The sequence below is a fragment of the Sciurus carolinensis genome, chromosome 5 (assembly GCF_902686445.1).
Source record: "Sciurus carolinensis chromosome 5, mSciCar1.2, whole genome shotgun sequence".
NCBI classification, from domain to species: domain Eukaryota; kingdom Metazoa; phylum Chordata; class Mammalia; order Rodentia; family Sciuridae; genus Sciurus; species Sciurus carolinensis.
The window spans coordinates 136744256-136765224 of record NC_062217.1 but is presented as its reverse complement, the minus strand read 5'-3'; the positions used below and the strand labels follow the sequence as shown (position 1 = coordinate 136765224).

Below are 20969 nucleotides of genomic sequence, written 5' to 3'. Positions count from 1 at the left end.
CATTCATCCTACTTTACCACATGTCTATCCTGTTACCCATCCTCCAATCCTTATTTCAGAGGCATTTCAAGGAAGTTGCAGAGACTACTGTGCTTTCATTCAAGGTGAGTTTTGCAATGCCTGTGCTGTCCTTGTGGACTGCTCACAAGGCTCCCTGATGGCAGGTCACTACCGAGCAGGAAGACACCTGCCATGCTTGTCCCCATCCTTGCTACCTATTGCTTATTACCTACCCATAGTAGGTAATTCCCAGCATGTCCCCTCCACAGCAGGACAACTCTATAGGATGATACACCCAGACACTTCTTACCATCTACAGAGCAGGAGTTGTCCCCAGCAGCAGAAAGCTGGGGGAGGGGGAATAGCAGCTGCAAATCCCACACAAAAGGACAGGACCTGTAACCACAGGGGGGACACTGCCAGGCAGAATGGGAGCATCCAGAAGATCATAAGAGTGTGAGCAAGGGTACCAGAATGACATCCAAAGGAGGCTGGGCCCTATCAGCTAGGGTCAGCTGCGGGCTAGCCAGAATGTCCTTCTTTCAGAGTGGCCTTGGTGACATCTTTCTCCCTCAGGCATAGGCCAGCTCATGCCAATCCTTTCCTTTGCCTGGTCCCACCTGGCTTCTCCTCATCCTCAGGTGTGAGCTGGGGTGATCCTTGTTCCTGAGGAGAACTCAGTCTCCCTGGAGCCTGGTCAGTAGCCAAACACCCTGGCGGGGAGCTGCGAGCTGGCTCCGGTCTGCCCCTCTCTTCCTGCACCTGTGTCTGTTCATCAGGGCACAGCTGGCCTAGGCTTTGGCTCAGAGTCAAATGTCCCTCAGGGTTGGGTGGGGTGCAGATATCCTCTTATAGGGAGGTCCTCTTCTGTACTGCCCAGCTGCCCTTAGAAAAGGCAGGATGGAGGCAGGAACCCAAAGGCAACCAGGGGCCATCAGATCCTTTACCCTAATCACAGGAGCAGGCTGCCCTGGCTGGGGAAGAGAAATAGCATCCTCGGACCCTTGTGCAGAGCCATAGCCTTGGGCTCATGAAAAGTATAGTCCAAGTGTGATGTGTCTATGGGCCTCTTATCTGACTCTCTAGCCTTTTTTCTCGATTGTCTTTATCTCAAAAAAGATTCAAAGTTCCCAAATTCTTGGAGGGGATTCCTCTTGTTTTTTTTTTTTTTTTTTTTTTTTTTTCCTTTAAAAATCTTTCTATCCCATTTTGGGCATTTAAATTCCTCTTTGGAATGAGTGTTTTATTCCCACTTTGTTTTTCAGCTTCCTTCAGTCGACAAATACCTTTCAACAGGGACCCCCAATCCTGAGCAGATTCCAGAGAGACCCCAGGGAGTGGGCACTGAGGACAAGCTCTGGGTATTTGGATATTTGGAGGCCAAGTTCAGCAACCTGGCTCACAGAAGCTGTTCTACCTTGCTGGGCTGTGGTCTTAGGGCCCTCCAGAGGGTAGCACAGGGATAGCTGGTACCAGGGCCATCTGGGTGTACCTACAAGGGAGGTTGCAAAGGAAAGAGCAAGGACTTTGGAATGAGCTGCCCTCAAGTGTCCTATCGAGAGAGCGTGACACCCTCAGGATGACTGTAAGGACTACATTATTAAACAGGGAATTATATAGGATGGCGCAGAGCTGAGAAAGTTCCAGAGAAGCTCCAAACCAAAGTAGTGTGAGTGCTGACCCTGTCCCTTCCCCGGGGAGGCGCCAGAAGGGCTGAAGTTGGCGGGCCTTATCCCCAGGCTCCACAGGAAACAAGATCCAGAGCTGGCAGAGGGTAGGAGGCAAGAGGTCAGCCCCAAGTGACCAGTACTGAGCCAACTGCTGTCTTTGCAGGGGCCTGGGTCAGGGGAATTCTGTCCAAGGTCCCAAGGAAACAAGGTGCCAGTGGGGACTCCAGCGCACCCAGGCTGTGGCTTCCTAATCCCCCAGCACCCTGGCAACAGGGACAACAGCTGGCAGCCTCCCTGCTGGCAGCTGGACTCTGCCAAAGTTTCCAGCCATCACTCTTAGTACTCAGAAGTAGGCAGGCTCCTGCCTTGCTCCTCTTCTGGATTTGCCAGGTGTGGCAGGGTGGGGTCGGAGGCAGGTAGTGATGCCTTAGAAGAGTACAACTTCCATAGCTCCTCCTCCCAACCCATCCAGGGATTTCCCCTGAAGCCCTGAGTGCATTTTAACACGATTAAATTACCACTGTGCCCTGCTTGCTCTCTTCCCATCTGGCCTCCCCTGGGGCTGTGCCCCAGCCCTCATCCTCTCACTGAAACTTCTGTCTCCCCACACCCCCGACTCCCCATTCTCACCTCCGCCAATTAATAAGTTTCGTCTATGCCCTGCCTTTGTGTGTTCTAATCAACTCCTGTCTCCTTTCTCTCCCTTTGTCACCTTCAGACTTCCAGAGGAGAGACTTAACCCCTCTCACACTCAGTCGTTCAGCTTTGGCTCCCATCCAGTCACACCTAACTGACAACCTACCTATGTTCAAAGCCTCGGGTGGGTGGGGTTGTCACTGCCTCTCTAGCTGACCACGCCCTCCCCTGCCTCTCAAAGCCCAGCCACTGTCCTTCTCCTCTCTTCTTGTCCAGGCCTACAGTTCTGTCTCTGTCCTGGGTATAGCCAGTAAAATGCTCTCCTGTGCACTTGGCTCTCAGGGTCGCCCAGAAAGCCAATTTCATGCCTCTTAGAATGGTTCCCAGGATGGAGAAAGCTGTGTTTGGTAATGGGAGGACTGGAGGTGGGGCCCCAGGGGGAGCTGCAATCAGGGGCAGCCCCTGGATGAGACGGGGCAATTCAGAAAGGAAAGGAAACTCAGGAAACGGTCCCCAGGCTGCAGGGATGTCCACTTGGGGCTCTGTCCTCCTCACACTGCTGTCCCACAATGCCTTTAACCCAGGACTTCCTGGAATGCCCATGCAGTTGCCCTTGCTCTGGTCCAGAGGCCTCTGAAGTTCCCCTCTCTGGGGCCTAGCCAGCTTCGTGTCCACTTCCTTCAGAGTCTCAAGGGGTCAGAGACAGCACGGAGGGCCTGGTGTGTGTGGGGGGGCTGTATGAATTCATTCCCCAGCTGTGAGCCTGCCGTCTTCGCTTATCTTTCCCTGTTTGATAGATAGATGGCTGGAGGTCTCAGAGGCTTGCCTGACCTTCAGTGAAGCTATAAACAGCACGGCCTGTCAGCACTGCTAGGCGCTGCCCGAGTAACAGTGAGACGTGCTCCAGCGACCTCAAAATTCCAGGAATTGCCTGCACAACTACCCCAGAATAGTCTTGGCTTGTCCCTATCTCTCTCCCCAGGGATCCTCTGTTCTCAGTGTCCCCACTTTAGCTGGGAGAATCCAATAAATACTGAAACCGAAACCAGCAGAAGGACAGAGGCCACTGGGCTGGTGTCTGCCAGGTGAGGTTGGTGAGGCCCAGGGCTGGAGGCCTTCCAGCAGAGGCGGGCCTTGCCTGGACCCAGGCTCACCCTGCCACTCTGCCAGCCTTGCTACCAGCCAAGGGGGAAGTTTTCTTACATTTGTACTCTCACACATAGTGGAAAGCACTGTCCCTTCCTCCAGAGAGTTCTAGCCTTGCATCTGTTTGAGGAGGACAGTTCTGATACAGCAGGGTCCATTTTACAGGTAAGAGGACTAAGACTGGGCAGATGATGACAGAGCTGAGAGTAGCAGAGCTGAACAAAAGCACAGCACCTTCCATAAAGATAGGGACATATCAGGCATGAAAGGGTAAGGCCCTGACCCTGGCCCCAGCCCCTGGCCAGCTGCTAGGGAGAAGCAGGGCTGGGCCTTTGGAGCTGCTCCCACCCCTCCCTTACTTCCTGGAGAACTGGCAGGGTGGGGGAGGGTGGGGTGAGAGGGCAGCTCATGTTGCAGGCCCTGCCGCACCTGTCCAGGATAAAAAAGGCATTTCCCCTCCACCCTTCCAGTCCCCTCCTGAACCCCCTTCTCTGCAGGTCCTCAGGCTGAGACTTACAGAAGGGAGGCCTTGCATGGCTGCTACTGCCTTGGGTTAATTTGGTGGGGTCCATGGACAGGGCAGGGCTGGGTATGCAGCTACCACTCAACTTGCAGGTGGCAGGTATCCACACAGGAGGAGCTGCAAAGCCTTTCTGCAATCGGGAAGGGTTGGGCTTCTATAGTTGCTAGTCAGAGGTGAGGGAGCAGGGATGGGAGTTAGGACCACCAAGGCAGGAATTCTACCCACCACCACCTCTGTGCATAAATGGGAGCCTCAGGTTGATGGCTGGGAGGTGAGGTAATCCCAGCCCTGGCTGCCTGATCACCCCCTCAGGACTGCAGTGAATGTGCCCTGAGGGTGCAAATCCCTACTGAGAATGAGTATGCTCTGCCTTGGCCAGTCCTTCCCATCCCAGGTCTGCCCGTGGTGCCCTGTTGACAAAGCTCAGATCAGGACTATGAGCAGCGTCCTATGGCGAGTTGTAAGAAGCAGGTCGTGGCTGGGTGGGAGTGGGGTTTCACCAGAGTTCTGACCCTGCCTCTCTTTGAGGGAGGTGCTCCTGGTGCAGAAGGGCCTTGTGAACCCCAGAAGGCAATCTTGCAGCCCCGGTCTCCACAGAATCTATCTGGCCAGGAGCACTGAGCCTGGGGTACCTGAGGACAAGGTATCTTTGGCAGACCAGTGACATTTTCCAAGGGACTTCCAGTCGTGGGGAGGGCTCCAGTGTCCTGCCCACCCTGCTCCATAGCTCAGGAGATTTGGGGTGTGTCTCAGAAGGGAACTGTCATGCCTATCCCCCAATGTCCTGTATGGGTTCTATTTTTATAAGTCCCCCCAGTCATTGGCTCCAGCACATCCCAACATACCCCCTCCTCGAGTAAGGACATTCCTCTTGCTATCTAGCTTAAGGTCTCTGTGCTGCCATCTAAGCCCCTGGCTATCCGGGGCCAGGTGGTGCATAGGTCCTATGTGAGGTCATTGGCTATCCTGGGTCCACTGAGCCTGGGGGGCTAATGTGCACCCACAGGATGGGGTAGGGAGCACCAGCAGCAAGACTTGAAAGTAGTGGCACTGGGGGAGACTTGGGCTCAGTCCTAGGCATGGGAGGTTGGAGGGCCCATGAGAGTGAGAGGAAGGGCCCACGTTACACAGGGAGGAGACGGGCAGCCATGGGGTTTGTGAACTGTACAGAGCCTGAGACCGGGTAGCTCAGACGTCACATTATCCAGTTAGGTGTGCAAGGCTCTGAGTGTCCTTTCAGTCTGGGACCCTCTGGTCTTCAGGATAGTAGGCAAAGGGGCAGAGACCCCAGATCTGCAGTTGAAGGGTAGAGGGCAAGGTCAGCACCCACCTGAGGAGCACAGATCCATGGGATTTCCAAGACTCTCAAGGCACCCCGAGTGGAGCTTCTCCTTTGTAGGCTCCCCCAAGTGCCCATGCCATGTTTTCAAACCAAGCCTACTTCTCCAGGGGCCACAGACCTCTGTACCTCTGCCCCTCTGCCAAGCACCCTCCAGGTCTTTCCTGCTACCTACTACAGTGCTGTTCCTAGGCCCAAGACAAGTCTGCTGCCCTGGGGGAAGAGACTGTGTACTTTTATCCCAGGTGGGTAGCAATCCAGATACATCTGGCCACTTACCATGCTCCCATGACAGCCTGGGAGCCTCAGCCTGCCTCTTCGTGCCAGGCAGGGGTTGTCCTTGCCCCTTACATGCCTCACTGTTCCTCCTGAGCTTGGGGCTTACAACCCTGGCTCTTCCAGGACTTGCTGGGGAGTGCCTTTATCTGACAAAGACTGACTGGGCACCTATTCTGTCCCAGACAGTGGCCTAGGTGTGGGACTATAGCAGCAGTTAAAACAACATCCTTCCTCCTCCCTTCTTGACTATGTCTAGTTTTAGCCTCTCTTCAGTGTCTCCAGTGGGGCAGTGATGAATCTCCCAACCCACAATGTTTGGTACTATACCCACTAGGCAGCATTGTTCCCTACCAGACACTGCAGGACCAAGGGGCCATCTCTTCAAGTAATTATGGGGGGAAAAGATGCTAGACAGGCAGGAGGACCAGGCAAACCCTGGGTCAGGTGAGGGAAGAAGGCCCAGAGCCATAAGTCACCTGGTGCAGGGTCCCTGACTGGCCCATGGCAGCAGTGGAAGAGGAGTTGGGATGGACTAGGTGCTGGGGCTCAGTAACAAGCCTGACTCCACATCACAACAGCAGGGCAGCAGGGGCAGCTGTCTGTCCATCCATCCATTGGCCCACCCATTACATGCTCTTTCCTAAAGCTGCTGTATGCTTCTAGGGAGGGTCTTCAGACATGGGAGCACCCAGAGCCTGCCCTGCCAGAGAAGGTGCTGTACTCTCTGTCCCCCTGCCCGCCCACTCTGCAAACTCAGCATTTTCTTCTCTGCTCAAAACATCCAACACCCACCCATGATGTCACACTGTAGTTGGCAAACTCCAGGGCACAGGCTCAGGTGGGCAAACACCAGCTGTGGCCAAGACTAGGAGACCAGTTCATTTGGAACCCTCAGACAGGGGATGGGGTATGTTCTGCTTTCCAAGAGCCTGGGGAGAACAGACAGACAGACAGATGTACATACATGCCCTCTTCTGAGTGGGCCCTGCCCCTTTGGGTGCCAGGCCATGAGCAGTGTGCACTCACCCGGGAGATAGTGAGGGGCATGTTGAAGTCCTTGCCCCCCTGCAGTCGGAAGCCCCAGGGCCCGGGCCCAGTCAGAGTCACACTGTAAGACATGCTGATGCTGATAGTGACTGCCCCTGCAAAGGGTAGAAAGAATTAGGTGAGGAGAGACTCATGCACCCCGCCTCCCCAGCCCACACCTCTGCCTCTGCCCTGCCCGACCCCCCAACCCCTGGCCTTGCCTGCTCTGTCCCTAGCTTCCTAGCCAGGCTGTGTGGAGCTCCTGGGAGGCTCCTAAGAATAGCGGGGAGTGAATGCCATCGACACTGATATCTGCCCTTGCTGCGCCCATAAATGGACTGTAACCCTACACTGTGCCCGCCCGCCTGTGGCCTCCCAGCCAGGTCCACTGTGACTCACGCAGCTAATATAGCCTCTGGGGAGGGGTGTCCAGCACCCAGACCCCCCCTCCGGGATCAGGAAGGGAGGACTGGTCAGGTTGATGACGATGTTCTTGCCTCCCTTACCCTCTGCCTTATGAAGAGCCAGACCCCTCTCTCTGCTCACTGAACCCACCCCTGGCCCAGGACACTTGAGCTGAGCTCCCTCAGGCAGGAGTTGAGCTGCTCTGTGCTCCCTGGTAAGGACCCTGACATAGTGCCTTATCCAGTATGGGTACTGTGTGCCTAGGATTGAGCTCATTCTCCAGCAGGTTTGGAAAAGGTTTCAGCTCAGGAAACCAGTGACTGGCCGTGAGATTGGCCTGCCATAAAAATGATCTTGTAATAGCAGAACCTCTGGGCATGGCCAGCCTCAGCATGGAGCTCTTTACACTATTTTCCCTGGGGTCTTAAGAGGTTGCCAAGTTGATCTGTAGGAGCCAAGGCTCAGAGAAGTTAAATGACTTCTCCAAGGTCACACAGGGAGTGGACCCAGGCCACAGTGGAGCCTGGGCTAATTCCAATGGGACTTGTGCCAGATAATGAATTCCCAGTGGCTGCAGGCACCTCCCAAAAGTCCTGGCCCAGGAACCTGGGCCCCTGGCCACCCCATGTTGGCTCAGGATCTGAAGGTAGATCTGGGTTAGGCCCACCCGCTCCAGACCCTCTGGGGGCTCAGCTGGTTATTCCTGGCTCTTCTGTCTCATTTGTGCCCTGGAAAACTTGACAGTAGCATGGAAAGGTCCAGCTGCCAGCATCGCACGCCAGGCCCCGTGCCTTTACGCAGGAATGGCAGGGGGCAGGGAGGAGGGAAAGAGATGCCATTTGCTCAGCTGCTAGGACACAGGGCCAGAAGGGACAGGGAGGGGAAGCATGTATGGCATGTTCGCCCATACCCCAGAGACACTGTGTTCTGGATGGGGGCCTTGGCCCTTCAGGACTCCTGCCAGTATGATCTTTGGGTCAAGATACTCCTAGAATCCGTGTCCCAAGAGAGAATTCAGGCCCCTTGAAGTCTGGAGATAGATCAAGTCTCCCTCTGGCTCCCCAACTGGGGAAACTGAGGTTCAGGGATGACGGCCAGTTTGGTTGGTTGCTGGTCCTCTCAGAGCTCTAACTTGGGCTGGCTCTGAGGACTCTGCAGCCAGGGTGTGAGCAATTTCCCAGCTGCCAGCACCTCAGCCTCACGTCCCAGGCCTGGCACACACAAGGTGCATGGGAGGAGTGCCCATGATTTGGGACAATTTGCCCAAGGTCACAAAAATAGCAAATGGAAGAAGCTAGGAAGAGACCTGTGTTCTTTACTCACCCCCTTTACCACCTTCTCTACTCTGTACCATGCAGTCTCAGCTGTCCTGGCCTGGAAGATCAGCCCCCAATCCTTCTTCCATATCATTCCCTGCTCCCCAGGCCCCATGCCATCCATCCCTAACTCTAGCCTTGTCCCTCTCTTAGGGGTATCCATCCTACCAGACTGGAGAGGACCTAGCAGCAGGGCACGACCCTTTGTGGGAAAGGAAAGAGCTAACCTTGTACGGGGTGGGCAAGGCTGTACCTGGAGCTGCGGGCTCTTTCTCTGGACTCGGATGCTGGCCTCTGCCTCTGAGGAAAGGGAGGGTAGTGGGAGGATGCTCTTAAAGGGGAAGGCCAACCTCCCTCCATCTGCCTCCCCTGGGAGACCCAAAGCCAGCTGGAGAGCAGCTGGTACCCACAGGCTAGGCGGAGCTCAGTAGCTCATTGGGGAGTGAGGATGGGCCATGTCTGGTCTTTGTCCCTCCTCTACTCTGCCCCCCCTGCAGTTTGAGATGAACCTTCAGGAGTGGAAGTGGGGGATGGGAGAGGGGAAGAAAGAAGCTGCTGGGCGCTTCAAGGTCAGGTTCCAGCCCTCTCTCCCCTCACAGCACCAATAGGTAGACACCGTGTTTGTCAGACAAGACCTTCTCTGCTTTTTTATTTTCCTTTACCCTGTCAGAATCACACTGCCCTGGGCTGAAATTAGACCACTGACATGAAACAAACCACAGGGTCAGGGCGTGGACAAATGTGCTTGGTGCGCATGCAAATAGGTGCCTATGGGAGAGGTGCCCACCAGTGCCTGGGGCGGGGGTGGGGGGGAATGTGGGCCGCAGGGAGCTGTGTGGTGTCGGGGGAGGGAGAAGCAGGAGGTGAGGACGCATTTTCACCGCACAAAGTAAGGTCTGTGTTTAGCTTCAGCCACTGGCAGTGGGAGATGCACTGGCTTCCCAGGCCAGTGAAATATCCCCGCCTGGGTGCACAGATTGGCCAAGATGCTTGACTCATAAATAGCTGGTGTGTTCCCCGGAGCCATCACCATTGTCACGGCCTGGACAATCACAGCACACAGCATTTGAGGAGAGGAGGATGACTGCTGGAAGCAAGAAGGCCTGTGTATACATTCTTCAGGCTGAGCCCAGGGTGGCTGCTGAGCTGAGAAGCGGGTGTAGACCACATTACAAGGCAGTAGTTTTGTGGTGTGGGGAGAGGACATGGGGTTGTGAGTCCAGTTCAGCACAGGCGACAGGGCCACTCTGAAAGCCTGCAGGCTCAGGGGTAATCCTGGGTCTGTGTGTGTGAGGGGGGGGTGACAGGGCTGGACATGTCCCAGAAGAAAGGGAGAACCAATGGGCGTCCTACATCCTGGAGTCCAGGCTGGGGAGCTGCCCCTTGGTCTGAAAACAAACAGCAAACATCTGTTTAGCCCGAGAAGCCTCCCAAGGGGAGCAGTCTCCCAGTGATCCTCTGCGTTGCCGAGAGGTGAAGGAGGTTGTGTGGAAGGGCCAGGTTGCATTCCAGTTTGGGGATGGGCCTTCTCAAGGACATCTCAGAGAAAGAGCGGAAAGTCTAAGTCTAAGTCCCAGGGGACGTCCTGCAGGCTCTCAGACTCCTGGGATCTGGACTGAGGTCCTCCTCACTCTAGCCCTTCAATTTATCCCCTCTGTGTGCTTCTTCTGCACACAGTGTGGGCGCTGGCAGCTCCTGTCACCCCTGCTGCTCAGAGTTGCTGCTTGCCTGCTCTGTGGCACCAGCTCCCTCTGGAAGCTTCACCCTGCAGGCTTACTCCATTCAATTCCACCCTCTCAGGACTCTGTGGAGGGTCCTGGCTACCCTGCAAAGCTGACCAAATCCCTTCCCAGGTTCCGTGTCACCTAGGGGCAAAGCTCGAGAGCACCCCTGGCCGACTGCCAGATCTCTGTTCCTACCACTTTTCCCTTCTCATATACCCCTGCTGCCATCCCCTGGGTCCTTTTGGCTGCCCCTAGGGTCACAGAGAGATGTCCTTTCCCAGGACACACTGAATCCCTCCCAAGCATCCTCCTGCCTTCACACAAGAGGTCAAGGCTCTTTTCTTGACCAGGATGGCTCAGAGCTCTCTCCCCACCCTCAGGCTGGAGATCCCCACTTCACCTTCCCCTTCCCTGGGGAGCCTCAGGCACTTGCCTCTGCTCTCAGCACACTGCGTGCTCATAACTCAATGGCAGCACTTATCACGCGTGTTTGGTGACTGCTGATGACCAGCTTTCCGTGCCCAGCACCCGAGCCTAGCCCAATCTCTTTCCAGGATGGGCACTGTGTCTTTCATCACTGCCTGGCCAGCCTGGGGGTCACTGCCAGGCTTTTGCTCTGGTCTCCATGGTTATACACTGTGCTTGAGCTTCAAGACAGGGTGTGTGGTGCTCCTGGGGGGGGCGGTGCTGGGAAAGACAGGAGCTCCCCAACTTCAGGGAGCAGCCCGGGCTACCCCTCTCATGGTCACACAGAGAAGCCACATGAAGAAAGGCAGGCAGGAATGCATCTGAGGTCTTGGACTGACTAGGGAAGCCCAAGAGTGTCCAGGAGTCAACTGGTGGGTGTTGTGTGCGGGTGAGAAGAGGGCAGGGCGGGGAGCTGTCAGCTGAGGGAGGAGGGGCTGCCCAGGGCGCCTGTGCAAACGGAATTTCCAACGTTCCAGAATATGGCCTTCTCTAATCGCCATCGACATTCCGTTCCATAGGCACTTGGGCTGACAGCTGGCCTTCTTTTAATAGCCACAAGTATTCTGGGTGATATCCTGATCTCAGGGCGTTTGTGGTGAGTACATACACAGCTTGTAGCCCCTCCCCGCAGGTATGTCCAGCCTTGAAATCACACAGAAAGGTGTATATCATCCATGCTCAGTCACACATAAGCACAGAGCAGACACATGGGGACATACAGTCAGGTGTCCTGGGGTGTCACAGTGACAGCATATGCTGGGCACATGGTCACACATATGCACAAGTTGTGCTCTGCTGGCTGCAGACCACATCCTTCATAGATATGTACATTTGTGTATGCATATGTCTGTCATGGCACTACATAGCCAACATAACTCAATGGCACACCCAAGAACAATCACAGACCATACAGACCCTGCTCAGGAAGTCCTGGAGTCACAGAGACCCCCAAGCAGGCAAGGAGAAAGCTGGGGAGTATGGGGTGGGTGTGATTCCCACAGGGAATTGTGCCTGCCCACATGAACAAGTTTCCCTTCCAGGCTATTCCTAGGGCTACTTGCCCCTGCTTCCCACTTCTTCACAGATTGGCAGGTACTGTACCCAATCACCTTCCTGGAAGTCTCAGCTTCCTGTCCCTGGAAACTGGGAGGGGCCTTGGCTTCCTCATCCTCCAGGCCCTGATCACAGAGAGACCATCCATTCATTTGCTGGGAAGTCCCCCATGCAGCTGCTGCCTCTGTGTCTGCCCAGCCCTGGGGAAAGTGAGAGAGCAACTGTGAGGCGAGAGGGACACTCTGCATCATGCCCCTACCCCTGCTCCTCTCAGGTCCTTCTCCAGCCTCCCCACACATATTCAAACATATCCACACATATCCATAGCAAACTGTGCCTGTGCCAGGGTGTGTGTGTATATGTGCAAGCACGCACTTACACACATACCTTCCTAAGTTTGTGGTGTTCAGATTTTTGGGTGGATGGGTAGTCTTCATGAGGGTCTAGGCCTCTGTTAATAGATTAGATTTACTCATTCTTCACTATAGTGGTGCAGGGAAGGGACCCTGACAACTCCTTCCTCAGCTCCTCAACAGAGACCCCCAAAGATGGGGTAGTGAAGAGAGCTCACTATCTATCTAGTCTGTCCATGGTGGTTCTTGGTGAGAACCACAGAAGGTCCTGGAGGCAGAATGATGGAAGAACCTGACTAGAGCCCTGGGAGCTCACCTAGTGACATTTAGGGTCACCACAGCTCCAGGCCCTGGGGAGGGTTGATGGGGCTGGAGGCTACCAAGACCACCTTTAACCGTGGAGGCAGCACACAGTAATGGACAAACCACCATCTTCTAGCCACTATTCTCCCCTTCCAAGGAGGATGCAGAGGCTCAGAGGGGTGGGTGATTGGCCAGGTTCACACAGTGAGGATGAGGTAAGCTAAATCTCCAGGCCAGGTCTTCTGACTCCAGGGCCAATTCTCCTTCGCTTTCCTGTGGCTGTTCAAGGTGTCCAGGAGGAGAGTACTTAATGCTGAAGAATGAGGGCCCTGAACTGGCCCTTTTATCTCTAGATTCCCAGCTATGGCCCCACATACTAATCTTTTCAATCTGTGGCAGAATGGAAAAAGACTACCTGGATTTGGAAGACCAGTGTTCAGACTAGACTTGCTACTGGGCCACCTCAGGTCAGCCCATTCCTTCTCTGGCCCCAGTGACCCTGCCTATCAGTGAAGATGATGCACAGGAGGTCCCTCAATCTCAGCAGCAGTCCTGACAGGGCCTGTGACCTTCCCAGAGCCCTGGGGCTGGTAGAGGAAGGGACGGTGAGGTGCCAGCCAGGTAGGGTCCAGCATCCTTACCACCTCACTCTCAGAGCCCAGGGACTCCTGGCGTCTCCGTCCAGAGATCCAGCTGACTTCAGAGGCATGGCTGCTCAATGTGGAGCGGTGAGTAGAGCGGTAGCTGAGGGAGGGGCGGCCATGCTGACTAGACACACCTAGCACCTTCTTCAGACAGGGCAGGTACTGGGAGATGGCCACTCTGCAGGATCACACATCTGGTTAGGAACACAAGAGGTGAAGGAGGGACAGACAGACTGAAACAAGGCTAAGATGGGTGGATAAACAGATGCTGGGTAATTGGAACAGACAGACAGACACTGGAAGTCATGGAAGGCAATGAAGATAGACAGACAGGCTGGGTGAAGGAGACCAATGGGCTCACAGAACTGCTGGGATGGATAGACAGACCCTGGAGTAGTGGGTGTGGAGAGAGAGCCTTAGGGTAGCAGGTGCAGCCAGGTGGATACTGGTTCCAGCCCACATGTGACTGGTTCAAGTCACATCTCTAAAAGTGGGGATCAGGGACACTCCTGAGCACTCTGGGATGGACCATCTGGGTCCTGCAGCTCACTTTTTAGAGGGTACTGTGTGATAGAAACATCCAGGCTAAACGAAACATTGAGAACCCCATAGGAAAGCTGCCTCACTATTATTCTCAACAGCAGAGCATGCACTGGCTACCACCACCCCAGGACCCTGCCAGGGTCCTTGAGGTAAAGCCAAGTGCTTCCTGGTGGGTTTTCTCCAGGTAAGGGGGTCAGGGGTCTTGTCTTTACAGGAGCAGCAAGGCTGAGCTGCCACCCTAGATGCCTTATGACCCAGTTCCAAAGTCTCCATAATTAGGATTGGATACTGCCCAAGAAGCCTTGATATTCCTCCAAACAGCCCTCTGGGAAACTGAGATAGGGGAGGGTCATACCAACCCTAGGCCCCACCCAGTGTCACTGCCTGTTCCTGGCAGCTCATTGCCCCAACCCAATGTACATACAAGAGACCAAACAGATGATAGGCCTCTGCTGCATCAGTAGGCCCAGGCCCTCCATGCCCACAGGTGGGGCCCTGGAGGCCTGGAGAAGGGCCACACCTGTACTTGGGGTGGATGATGGCATAAATGATGGGGTTGTGGATGGCAGAGGCCTTGGCGATGACGGCCGGCACTGAACTCATGTAGGGAGTCAGGATGTGTGCGTACCTAGGACAGAGAAGGTGTGAGGCCCTCCATCCTTCTCCCCAGTTGGTTTTCCCCCATCAGTCTTCTTTCTCTGAGTCAGACCCTGCCAAGGCCCCAACCCCAGTCCACCCCAAACCAACACAGCTGGGTGAGCCCTGTATCAGGGAGAATTCTGGACTAAGTTGGACAGGAGGAAAACTAGTGGGGGTGGTTGAGGATGGGTCTCTGGGAGAAAGACGTGCCAGGCTTGTGCCGGGATGATTCGCTAGTTCCCACTATCTCAGAGCCTGTGCTGCTGACAATATCTTCTAGTGTTCCCCATTGACCCTGGCCCCAGACCATCTGCACAGCTCTTCTAGTACCCCAATCTCCCCCCTGAAGCCCACTGCTTTCCTATCTTTTCTCCCTTCTTTCTTCTTCTTCTTCTTCTTTTTTTTTTTTTTTGTTGTTGTTGTTCTGAGGATTGAACTTAAGGGCATTTAATCACTAAGCCACATCCCCAGCCCCCATCCCCCGCTTTTTTTAAAAATATTTTTTAGTTTGAGACAAGGTCTCACTAAGTTGTGTTTAGGGCTTCGCTAAGTTGCGAAGCCTGACTTTGAACTTGTGATTCTCCTGGCTCAGCCTCCTGAGCCAGGCTTGCACCCCTGAGCCTGGTTCTCCTGTCTTTTTAGAGAAAACTCACAGTAGGCTCCTAGAAGGGACCAGGCCATCCGTATATAAGAAGGTCCATAGTTGAACACTTCCAAGGTTTCATAGCTCACCATGTTGCAAAAGTGCTTCTGAAGTCTAGCCTATACTTAGGCTGCTATAGATGCCAAAGTCCTAGACTCCAGCTAAAAAGGACTAAAGGGCAACTCTTAGGGACCTATTCCCGGATAGGCAGTAACCCTGACTGATTACGCCCAACCCAGGCAGAGGAGACTGGCAGTTCAAGAACAGCTGCATGTTCCCAAGGTGATTGGCAGGTCCTCCGGTTGAACTTGGGGTGGCCCAGAGTGCCCCAGCATATGCCCTGGAACCTCCAAGAACTGGGTAGGGCCCCTTTGTTGGGAAGAGAGTAAGACTTGGAGGCTGAACTTAGAATGTGAGGATGGCTGACTCAGGCTGGGCTTGGAGGGAGAGGCCATCCGGGGGTTTCTTCCCGTTGCCACACCTTCAACCCCTGCTCCAGCCCCTCAGCTCCTGCTCACCCAGCAAAGGCCACCAGGGCCACAGTGGAGTAGGGGGCCCAGGAGAGTACGAAGAGAAGGATGACTAGCAACGCGATCTTGGCCATCTTCCACTCACTCTGCATCCTCTGCCACTGTCGCCGCCGTCGTGGGGACTCGCCACAGCCCTCACAGGCCCTGGGAAAGGTGTATAATCTTGAACTGACCCCATTCCAGGTGTGGTAAGTACCAGAATCATAACTACTATCAGGAGCTTCCCTGGACTATCCCTGGGGCACTTGGAAGAGGGTTGTCCCTTCCAGAAAGTTCTTTTTCTTGGGGGGATACCGGGGGTTGAACTCAGGGGCCCTTGACCACTGAGCCACATCCTCAGAGACAGGGTCTCACTGAGTTGCTTAGTGCCTCAATTTTGCTGAGGCTGGCTTTGAACTCACGATCCTCCTGCCTTAGCCTCCTGAGCTACTGAGATTACAGGTGTGCGCCACCACACCTGGCCAGAAAGCTATTATTACACTGATTCTCACCTGCCTTTTTGTTGTTCTACCTGGGGTGCCTTCTCTGTCCCCCAGCCATGCCTCAAAGTCCCCTCCTCATAAACCTTGTCTCTGGAGGTTTTGCTAGGTACCCCCACCCAATAAGCACATCTTAGCATACCTGGAGCTGGGACTACACTGTAGGGTGGGGCAGGGTCTCCATCAGCCCCTCCTCAATGCAGGTTACTTACCGGCCTGTCTCCCGGATGGCTCTGAAGATGAAGATGTAGCAGTAGATGATGACAAACAGGGGTAGGAAGAACACGAAGCAGAAGAGCAGCATGGTGTAGGCACGCACAGAGGGCGTGAAGGTCATGTAGTCCCAGGAGCAGGATGTCAGCAGCCCCTCAGGCACATAGGCGCCTGTGAGCCAGGACAGGTGCTCAGCCTTCTCAGTGGCACTGCCTAGGCTTCTTGTCCAGCAAGGGCTTTGTATGTGACATTTGGGCCTGTACCCTGCCCAGTGCAATGAGGAAGCCTGTGGTAACTGGGGGATGTGGAGAGACCTTTCCAAGGTGATTCTGGCAGGGGCACCAGCTCAGGAGACAGCTGGCAAAGCCCACTGCTGTTCATTTTTGCTAGACTGCAGCAGAGACCTCACTCTAGCCCTAGGTCATGTTCCCCGAGCTTCTGTCCCACAAGGGCTAGAGCCCTGCTGTTTACCCTCCTACCTGCTGAGGCTTGCACCCCACTCCCTGCCTAGTCTGATTCGCTGTAAACTCATCATTACACATACCTGTCACTTTGCTCCAACCAAGAACCCCTGTATTTGGGAACAGGCTGCCGAGGTGATCCTCCGGCCCCTGATGGAGTACCCTCAGTTTCCCCTGCTGCTAGTGATTGATGCCACAAATGCCCATCTGACTTGAGGCCCAGAGGTCCCTGGGTAACCCCCTGTCAGTTGATTGACCCAAGTTCACCCACCACCCTTTAACTCTTCTCCCAGCCTATCTGCCCCTCCCCAAATTCTACCAGAACACTTACTCCAGCCAAAGAAGGGTGGCAGACTCCAGGCGAGGGCATAGAAGCCAGACACCCAGCAGGAAAAATGCTGCCCTCTTCTTGGATGCCACCCCAATGGTAGCCAGTGGGCGTGTGATCACCAGGTAGCGGTCCAAGGCGATGGCCGTCAGGGTTATCATAGAGGAGATGCCAAAGAGAGCCCCACAGAAGGCATAGAACTCACAACCTGTGGGCACAACCCTCTTCCCTAAGTCTTTGGTACATAAGTCCACTTAGGTACAATCAGGTACCTAAGTCAGGTACCTAAGTGGAGGGAGGGACTAGGGATGGACTGAACTTGGCTTCTTCCCTGACCTCTTAGGAAAGCAGGCCCGAGCCCTCTCCACCCTGTCTACCATCCACATCTGACTGAGGCTGGCAGAGGACTCAGGACCAGAACCTTCTCACTGACTCAGGGAATTGAGGGCAGCTGCTCACTCTTTACCCAGGAGGAGTGGAATCACCTCCTCTGGGTCACCCTCCACTGTAGGCAACCCATGCCAAACCCCTCCTCCTCCCTCCAGCCAAAGGGAGCCCCAGGTGTCTACCTGCCTCCCCAAAGAGCCACTGCTTATAGAGGCTGCTGGCAAAGAAGACAGGGGCCTGAGTGAAGGACATGAGGAAGTCACTGACCGCGAGGTTGATAATAAACATGTTGGCAGGTGTCCGGAGACTTCTGCTCCTGTGAGGGTGGGAAGCAGTTAGGGGTGCTTCCTAATATCTCCAGAGTTGTGAGGAGCTTCCTTTACCCCTCAATTATACATGCACACAAGCACATGCTGCCTGCATGCGCACACATGTACATGCAGACAGACTGGGCTGCTGGGCCACACTCCTATCCCTCTGTCCAGCAGGTACCTTCTGAGGAGCAGCTGACCCAGCTGAGGGGGACCCCCAAGGCAGCTCCCTCAGAATGTCTCTCCAAAAACTGCTGTACCACCCAGGGAGGCCAGTTCTCAGGTCCCATCCATTTCCTCTTCTCACCCTCTGGATTCCCTCTGCGTGACTCACAGTTTCTCCTTAGACAACCCTCTCCAGGCCACAGTCTCCCCCGTGGCTTCTCCCCAGGCTCCTCCTTCCATGCCTTCCATGAACTCACGCTCCCTCCTCCTCAGGCTTCCTCTTTGTCCTTCGTCTTCCAATGTCCTATCTGGCCCAGGCCCTTCTGGGCACAGCTGTCTCTGTTGCTCTCACTCTCGGGATGTCAAAGGGCGGAGGACTGTGATCCCAAACCTTGTCTCTTGTCACCATCTATCTTTGTGTCTGCTCCTGAGGGAGGCATCATAATTCCCATTCTCCAGAGGAGAGCACTGAGGCCCTAACTCATGAAGTGACTTACTTCCAATCATGATATTCAGGAAGTGCACAGTCAGGATTCAAAGACTACTTTTCAGGGCAATGCACAGATATGAATCTACTTAATCTTTACTGAACTCCATGAAGGAAGTCACGACTGTTTTTGCTCTGTCCTTTTATAAGTTGGTGGTAGAGTCAGGGGACTGTGTGACGCTATTCGTGCTTACTTCTCCACCAGCCTGCAGGTGGAGATAGAAGCTTAGGGTGGTTGCTGAGTGGCTTGAGGATCCAGCATCCCCTGCCCAAGGCTGCTCTTGAGAATGTTCTCTAGGGCACGTGATGGCAGAGGTGATCTGAGGGCAGGACAGAGTGCTCAGAGACCCGTATTCTAGGGGTAAGAGATAACATTCCTGGGGTCCAATTGACATGTGCCATTCAAGTTTACTTGAATAATTTCCCCCCCTTTTCTGAGCTTAAAGAGTGAAGCCTGGAACCTGAGGACCATTGAAGACTTGGCCGTGGCCCCACAGCTAGCCTCAACAACACCCTGGGCAGAGCTGGGCCACGTCTGTCCCTGTGTTCTGGTCATCCTCCTTGTCCTGGATCCAGTTCCACCAATCAGGTACCTGCAGAACGTATAGATGACTGTCAGATTTCCCATCATCCCTGTGAGCCCCACCAGCAAGATCACCGTGCCCAGGGTATGTGAGCATGGTCCGGAACATCAACCGTGGGGAAGGGGGATCCGTGCTGCAGCCTGAGCCCCGGTTGCCTGTGAAGAGACAGAGAAACGAGGGCCCGCTATCGCCCATCACATTGAAACGTCTCTGTAAGGGAAGAGTTAGGGTTCCCAGAGGGTAGGTGGAAAAATTGAGGCACAGAATGGTAAAGTCACTTGTCCATACATCCAGCTAGTGACCAAACTGGAAGGGAAGTGTGGTTCTTCCTAAAGTTGAACCCAAGTCCCTGCCCACATAGGCATAAAGCTTCTGTGTGTGGGCTTGGGTGACTTGTTGGAGACTGGTCGGACAGACAGGTGCCTGAAAATCAGGAATGTGACTGGGTGATCTTGAGAAGGCAGAACCCTCTCCTAGGTTGTCCCTCCCAGATGTGGGGACACCCCCTATCAAGGTTCAAAGGAGAAGTCACATTCCCTCATAGCATAACTGGGTAGGGCTGACCTTGATGCCTGGCAAGAGAGAGGAGAGGAAGAGGAATTTCCTGTGCAAAGATAGTGTGGGTCTCCCAGTCACAGCAGGGAGGTCATTACCCTATAAAGTTAGTACAAAGAATTTAAAGACCTCTCCTAATCATTCCCTTTCAGGGAAGGGAGTTGGTCTGCTTTCTCTCCTGCCCAACGTCCAACTGTAGTCTGAACAAATCCTGAGGCCCAGGGGTATGCCCTCCTCTCCAGAAGGTTCCTCAGGACATGTAACCAACTTCTGGAAGAAGTGGATGCAAGCCAAGGGCAGGGCAGGCTGGCCTCTCTCTCTCTCTCTCTCTTTCAGTTGTTGACCTTTATTTTATTTACTTATAGGCAGTGCTGAGAATCCAACCCAGTAACTCACACATACTAGCCCCCTTTGTTTCTTTATTGCTCTCTGCAGGAGAGAACATTGTACCCTCTGTCTCAGCCAAATTGTGTAGGACAGGCTCAGAGAGGTCCAGCGACATGACCAAAGTCCCACAGTAGAACTCAGACCTTTCCTATCTCCCTGTCAAAACATTTGAGGAGCTGTAGGAAAGTGGGGAGGGGAGGCTCTGTGCATGCACGAGCTCCTCCAGGCTTACCGTTAGGGCTGGCAGGTGGAAGGCTGGCCCAGGGTGGAGACACTGCTCTGGGCGCTGTCCCACATGCTGGGTGGGGCAGGGGTGACCATAAAACTGGGACTCCAGGGCTAGGCCTGGTGAGGACTGTCCCGAAGCAGGGTTCATCCTGAGGTCCTTGTTCGATCTCACAGAGAAGTCGAGGGCTTGGGAAGCTTTAGAACGTTAGTGGTGCCCAGTCTCCCAGCATTCCTCCATCCTTGGCACCGCTGCCAGGTCCACCTGCTGGCTGTTCCCGGCATTCAGTGCAGGCCCAGCCGAGCTGCTTAGGGGCTGCTTAATGTCCAGTGAAGTGCAAAGAAATGAGTATCACAGATACAGGCCTCTCGCAGCCACAGGGTTCCTCCTCACTTTTAAGTAGCTGTGCTGGGGGCTGCACATGCTCAGTTGCTCCTTGTCTCTGGCTCTTCAGATGCAGGTCCCTGGGAGTCTGTCCCACTAGGGTCTGATGATGGCAGACATGAATGTGTGTATGCCTGAGAGAGGAGTGTATGTGTTGATTGTGTACATACTTCAGGGGACATTGCCAAGCTCGGCTCTACGACACTGGCAGAAGGCTTTGTCCTCCCTCTGAACATGTCCTGCTCTCTTCCTTCCCTGGGCTCAACAAAAACAGCCTCTGCTATCCAGGAATCTGGTTGTCTGTGGGACGTTGAACCTGGATGTGGCCCTATCCTCAAGTCTGGCCAACATAAGCCCACGGCATCTTCACAACCACCATGCACAGAGCCAAGACTGCTTACCCTGTCCACAGACAAAGAAACTGAGAGGATGAGATGAGATTAGCATGGTCAGGGTTGAGAGCAAATCACGAGACATTTCATGTTTTTTTTAAATAGATATCTTCAGTTGTAGGTAGACACAATATCTTTATTTTTATGTGGTGCTGAGGATCAAACCCAGGGTCTCACACATGCTAGGCAAGCGCACTACCACTGAACCACAAACCCAGCCTGATATTTCATGTTTGTAGTTTTTTTTTTAATAATAAATGTTTTAATTGAAGTATAAAAGTAAAAAAAAAATCACAAAATTAAATAAAAGAAACCAGAGAACTCACTCAGGCCTGCAAGTCTGCCTGTCAGAGGTGGTGATGGGTAACCC

The 20969-nt window shown here is 54.2% G+C and overlaps 2 protein-coding genes across 7 annotated transcripts in view; both read right to left on the bottom strand.

Moving 5' to 3' along the window:
- Nucleotides 1-6987, bottom strand: part of Ldb3 (LIM domain binding 3) — a 61632-nt gene extending 54645 nt beyond the window's left edge. For all 6 annotated transcript variants that reach the window (XM_047552030.1, XM_047552032.1, XM_047552031.1 and 3 more), the window contains exons 1-2: nucleotides 6841-6987; nucleotides 6620-6735 (exon numbers count right to left, since the gene is read on the bottom strand). In XM_047552030.1, the coding sequence (XP_047407986.1) occupies nucleotides 6620-6712 (93 nt within the window). In that variant the 5' untranslated portion in view covers nucleotides 6713-6735; nucleotides 6841-6987. The remainder of the gene's footprint in view (nucleotides 1-6619; nucleotides 6736-6840) is intronic.
- A 2702-nt stretch (nucleotides 6988-9689) lies between these two features.
- Opn4 (opsin 4) lies at nucleotides 9690-20571 on the bottom strand. The gene is given in 13 exon segments (XM_047554381.1): nucleotides 9690-9728; nucleotides 11642-11785; nucleotides 12883-13063; nucleotides 13949-14056; nucleotides 15229-15408; nucleotides 15932-16103; nucleotides 16725-16764; nucleotides 16766-16929; nucleotides 17291-17424; nucleotides 18665-18743; nucleotides 18746-18810; nucleotides 19830-19922; nucleotides 20567-20571. Coding segments are annotated over 13 exon segments (1404 nt in total).
- Between the last annotated feature and the right edge of the window lie 398 nt (nucleotides 20572-20969).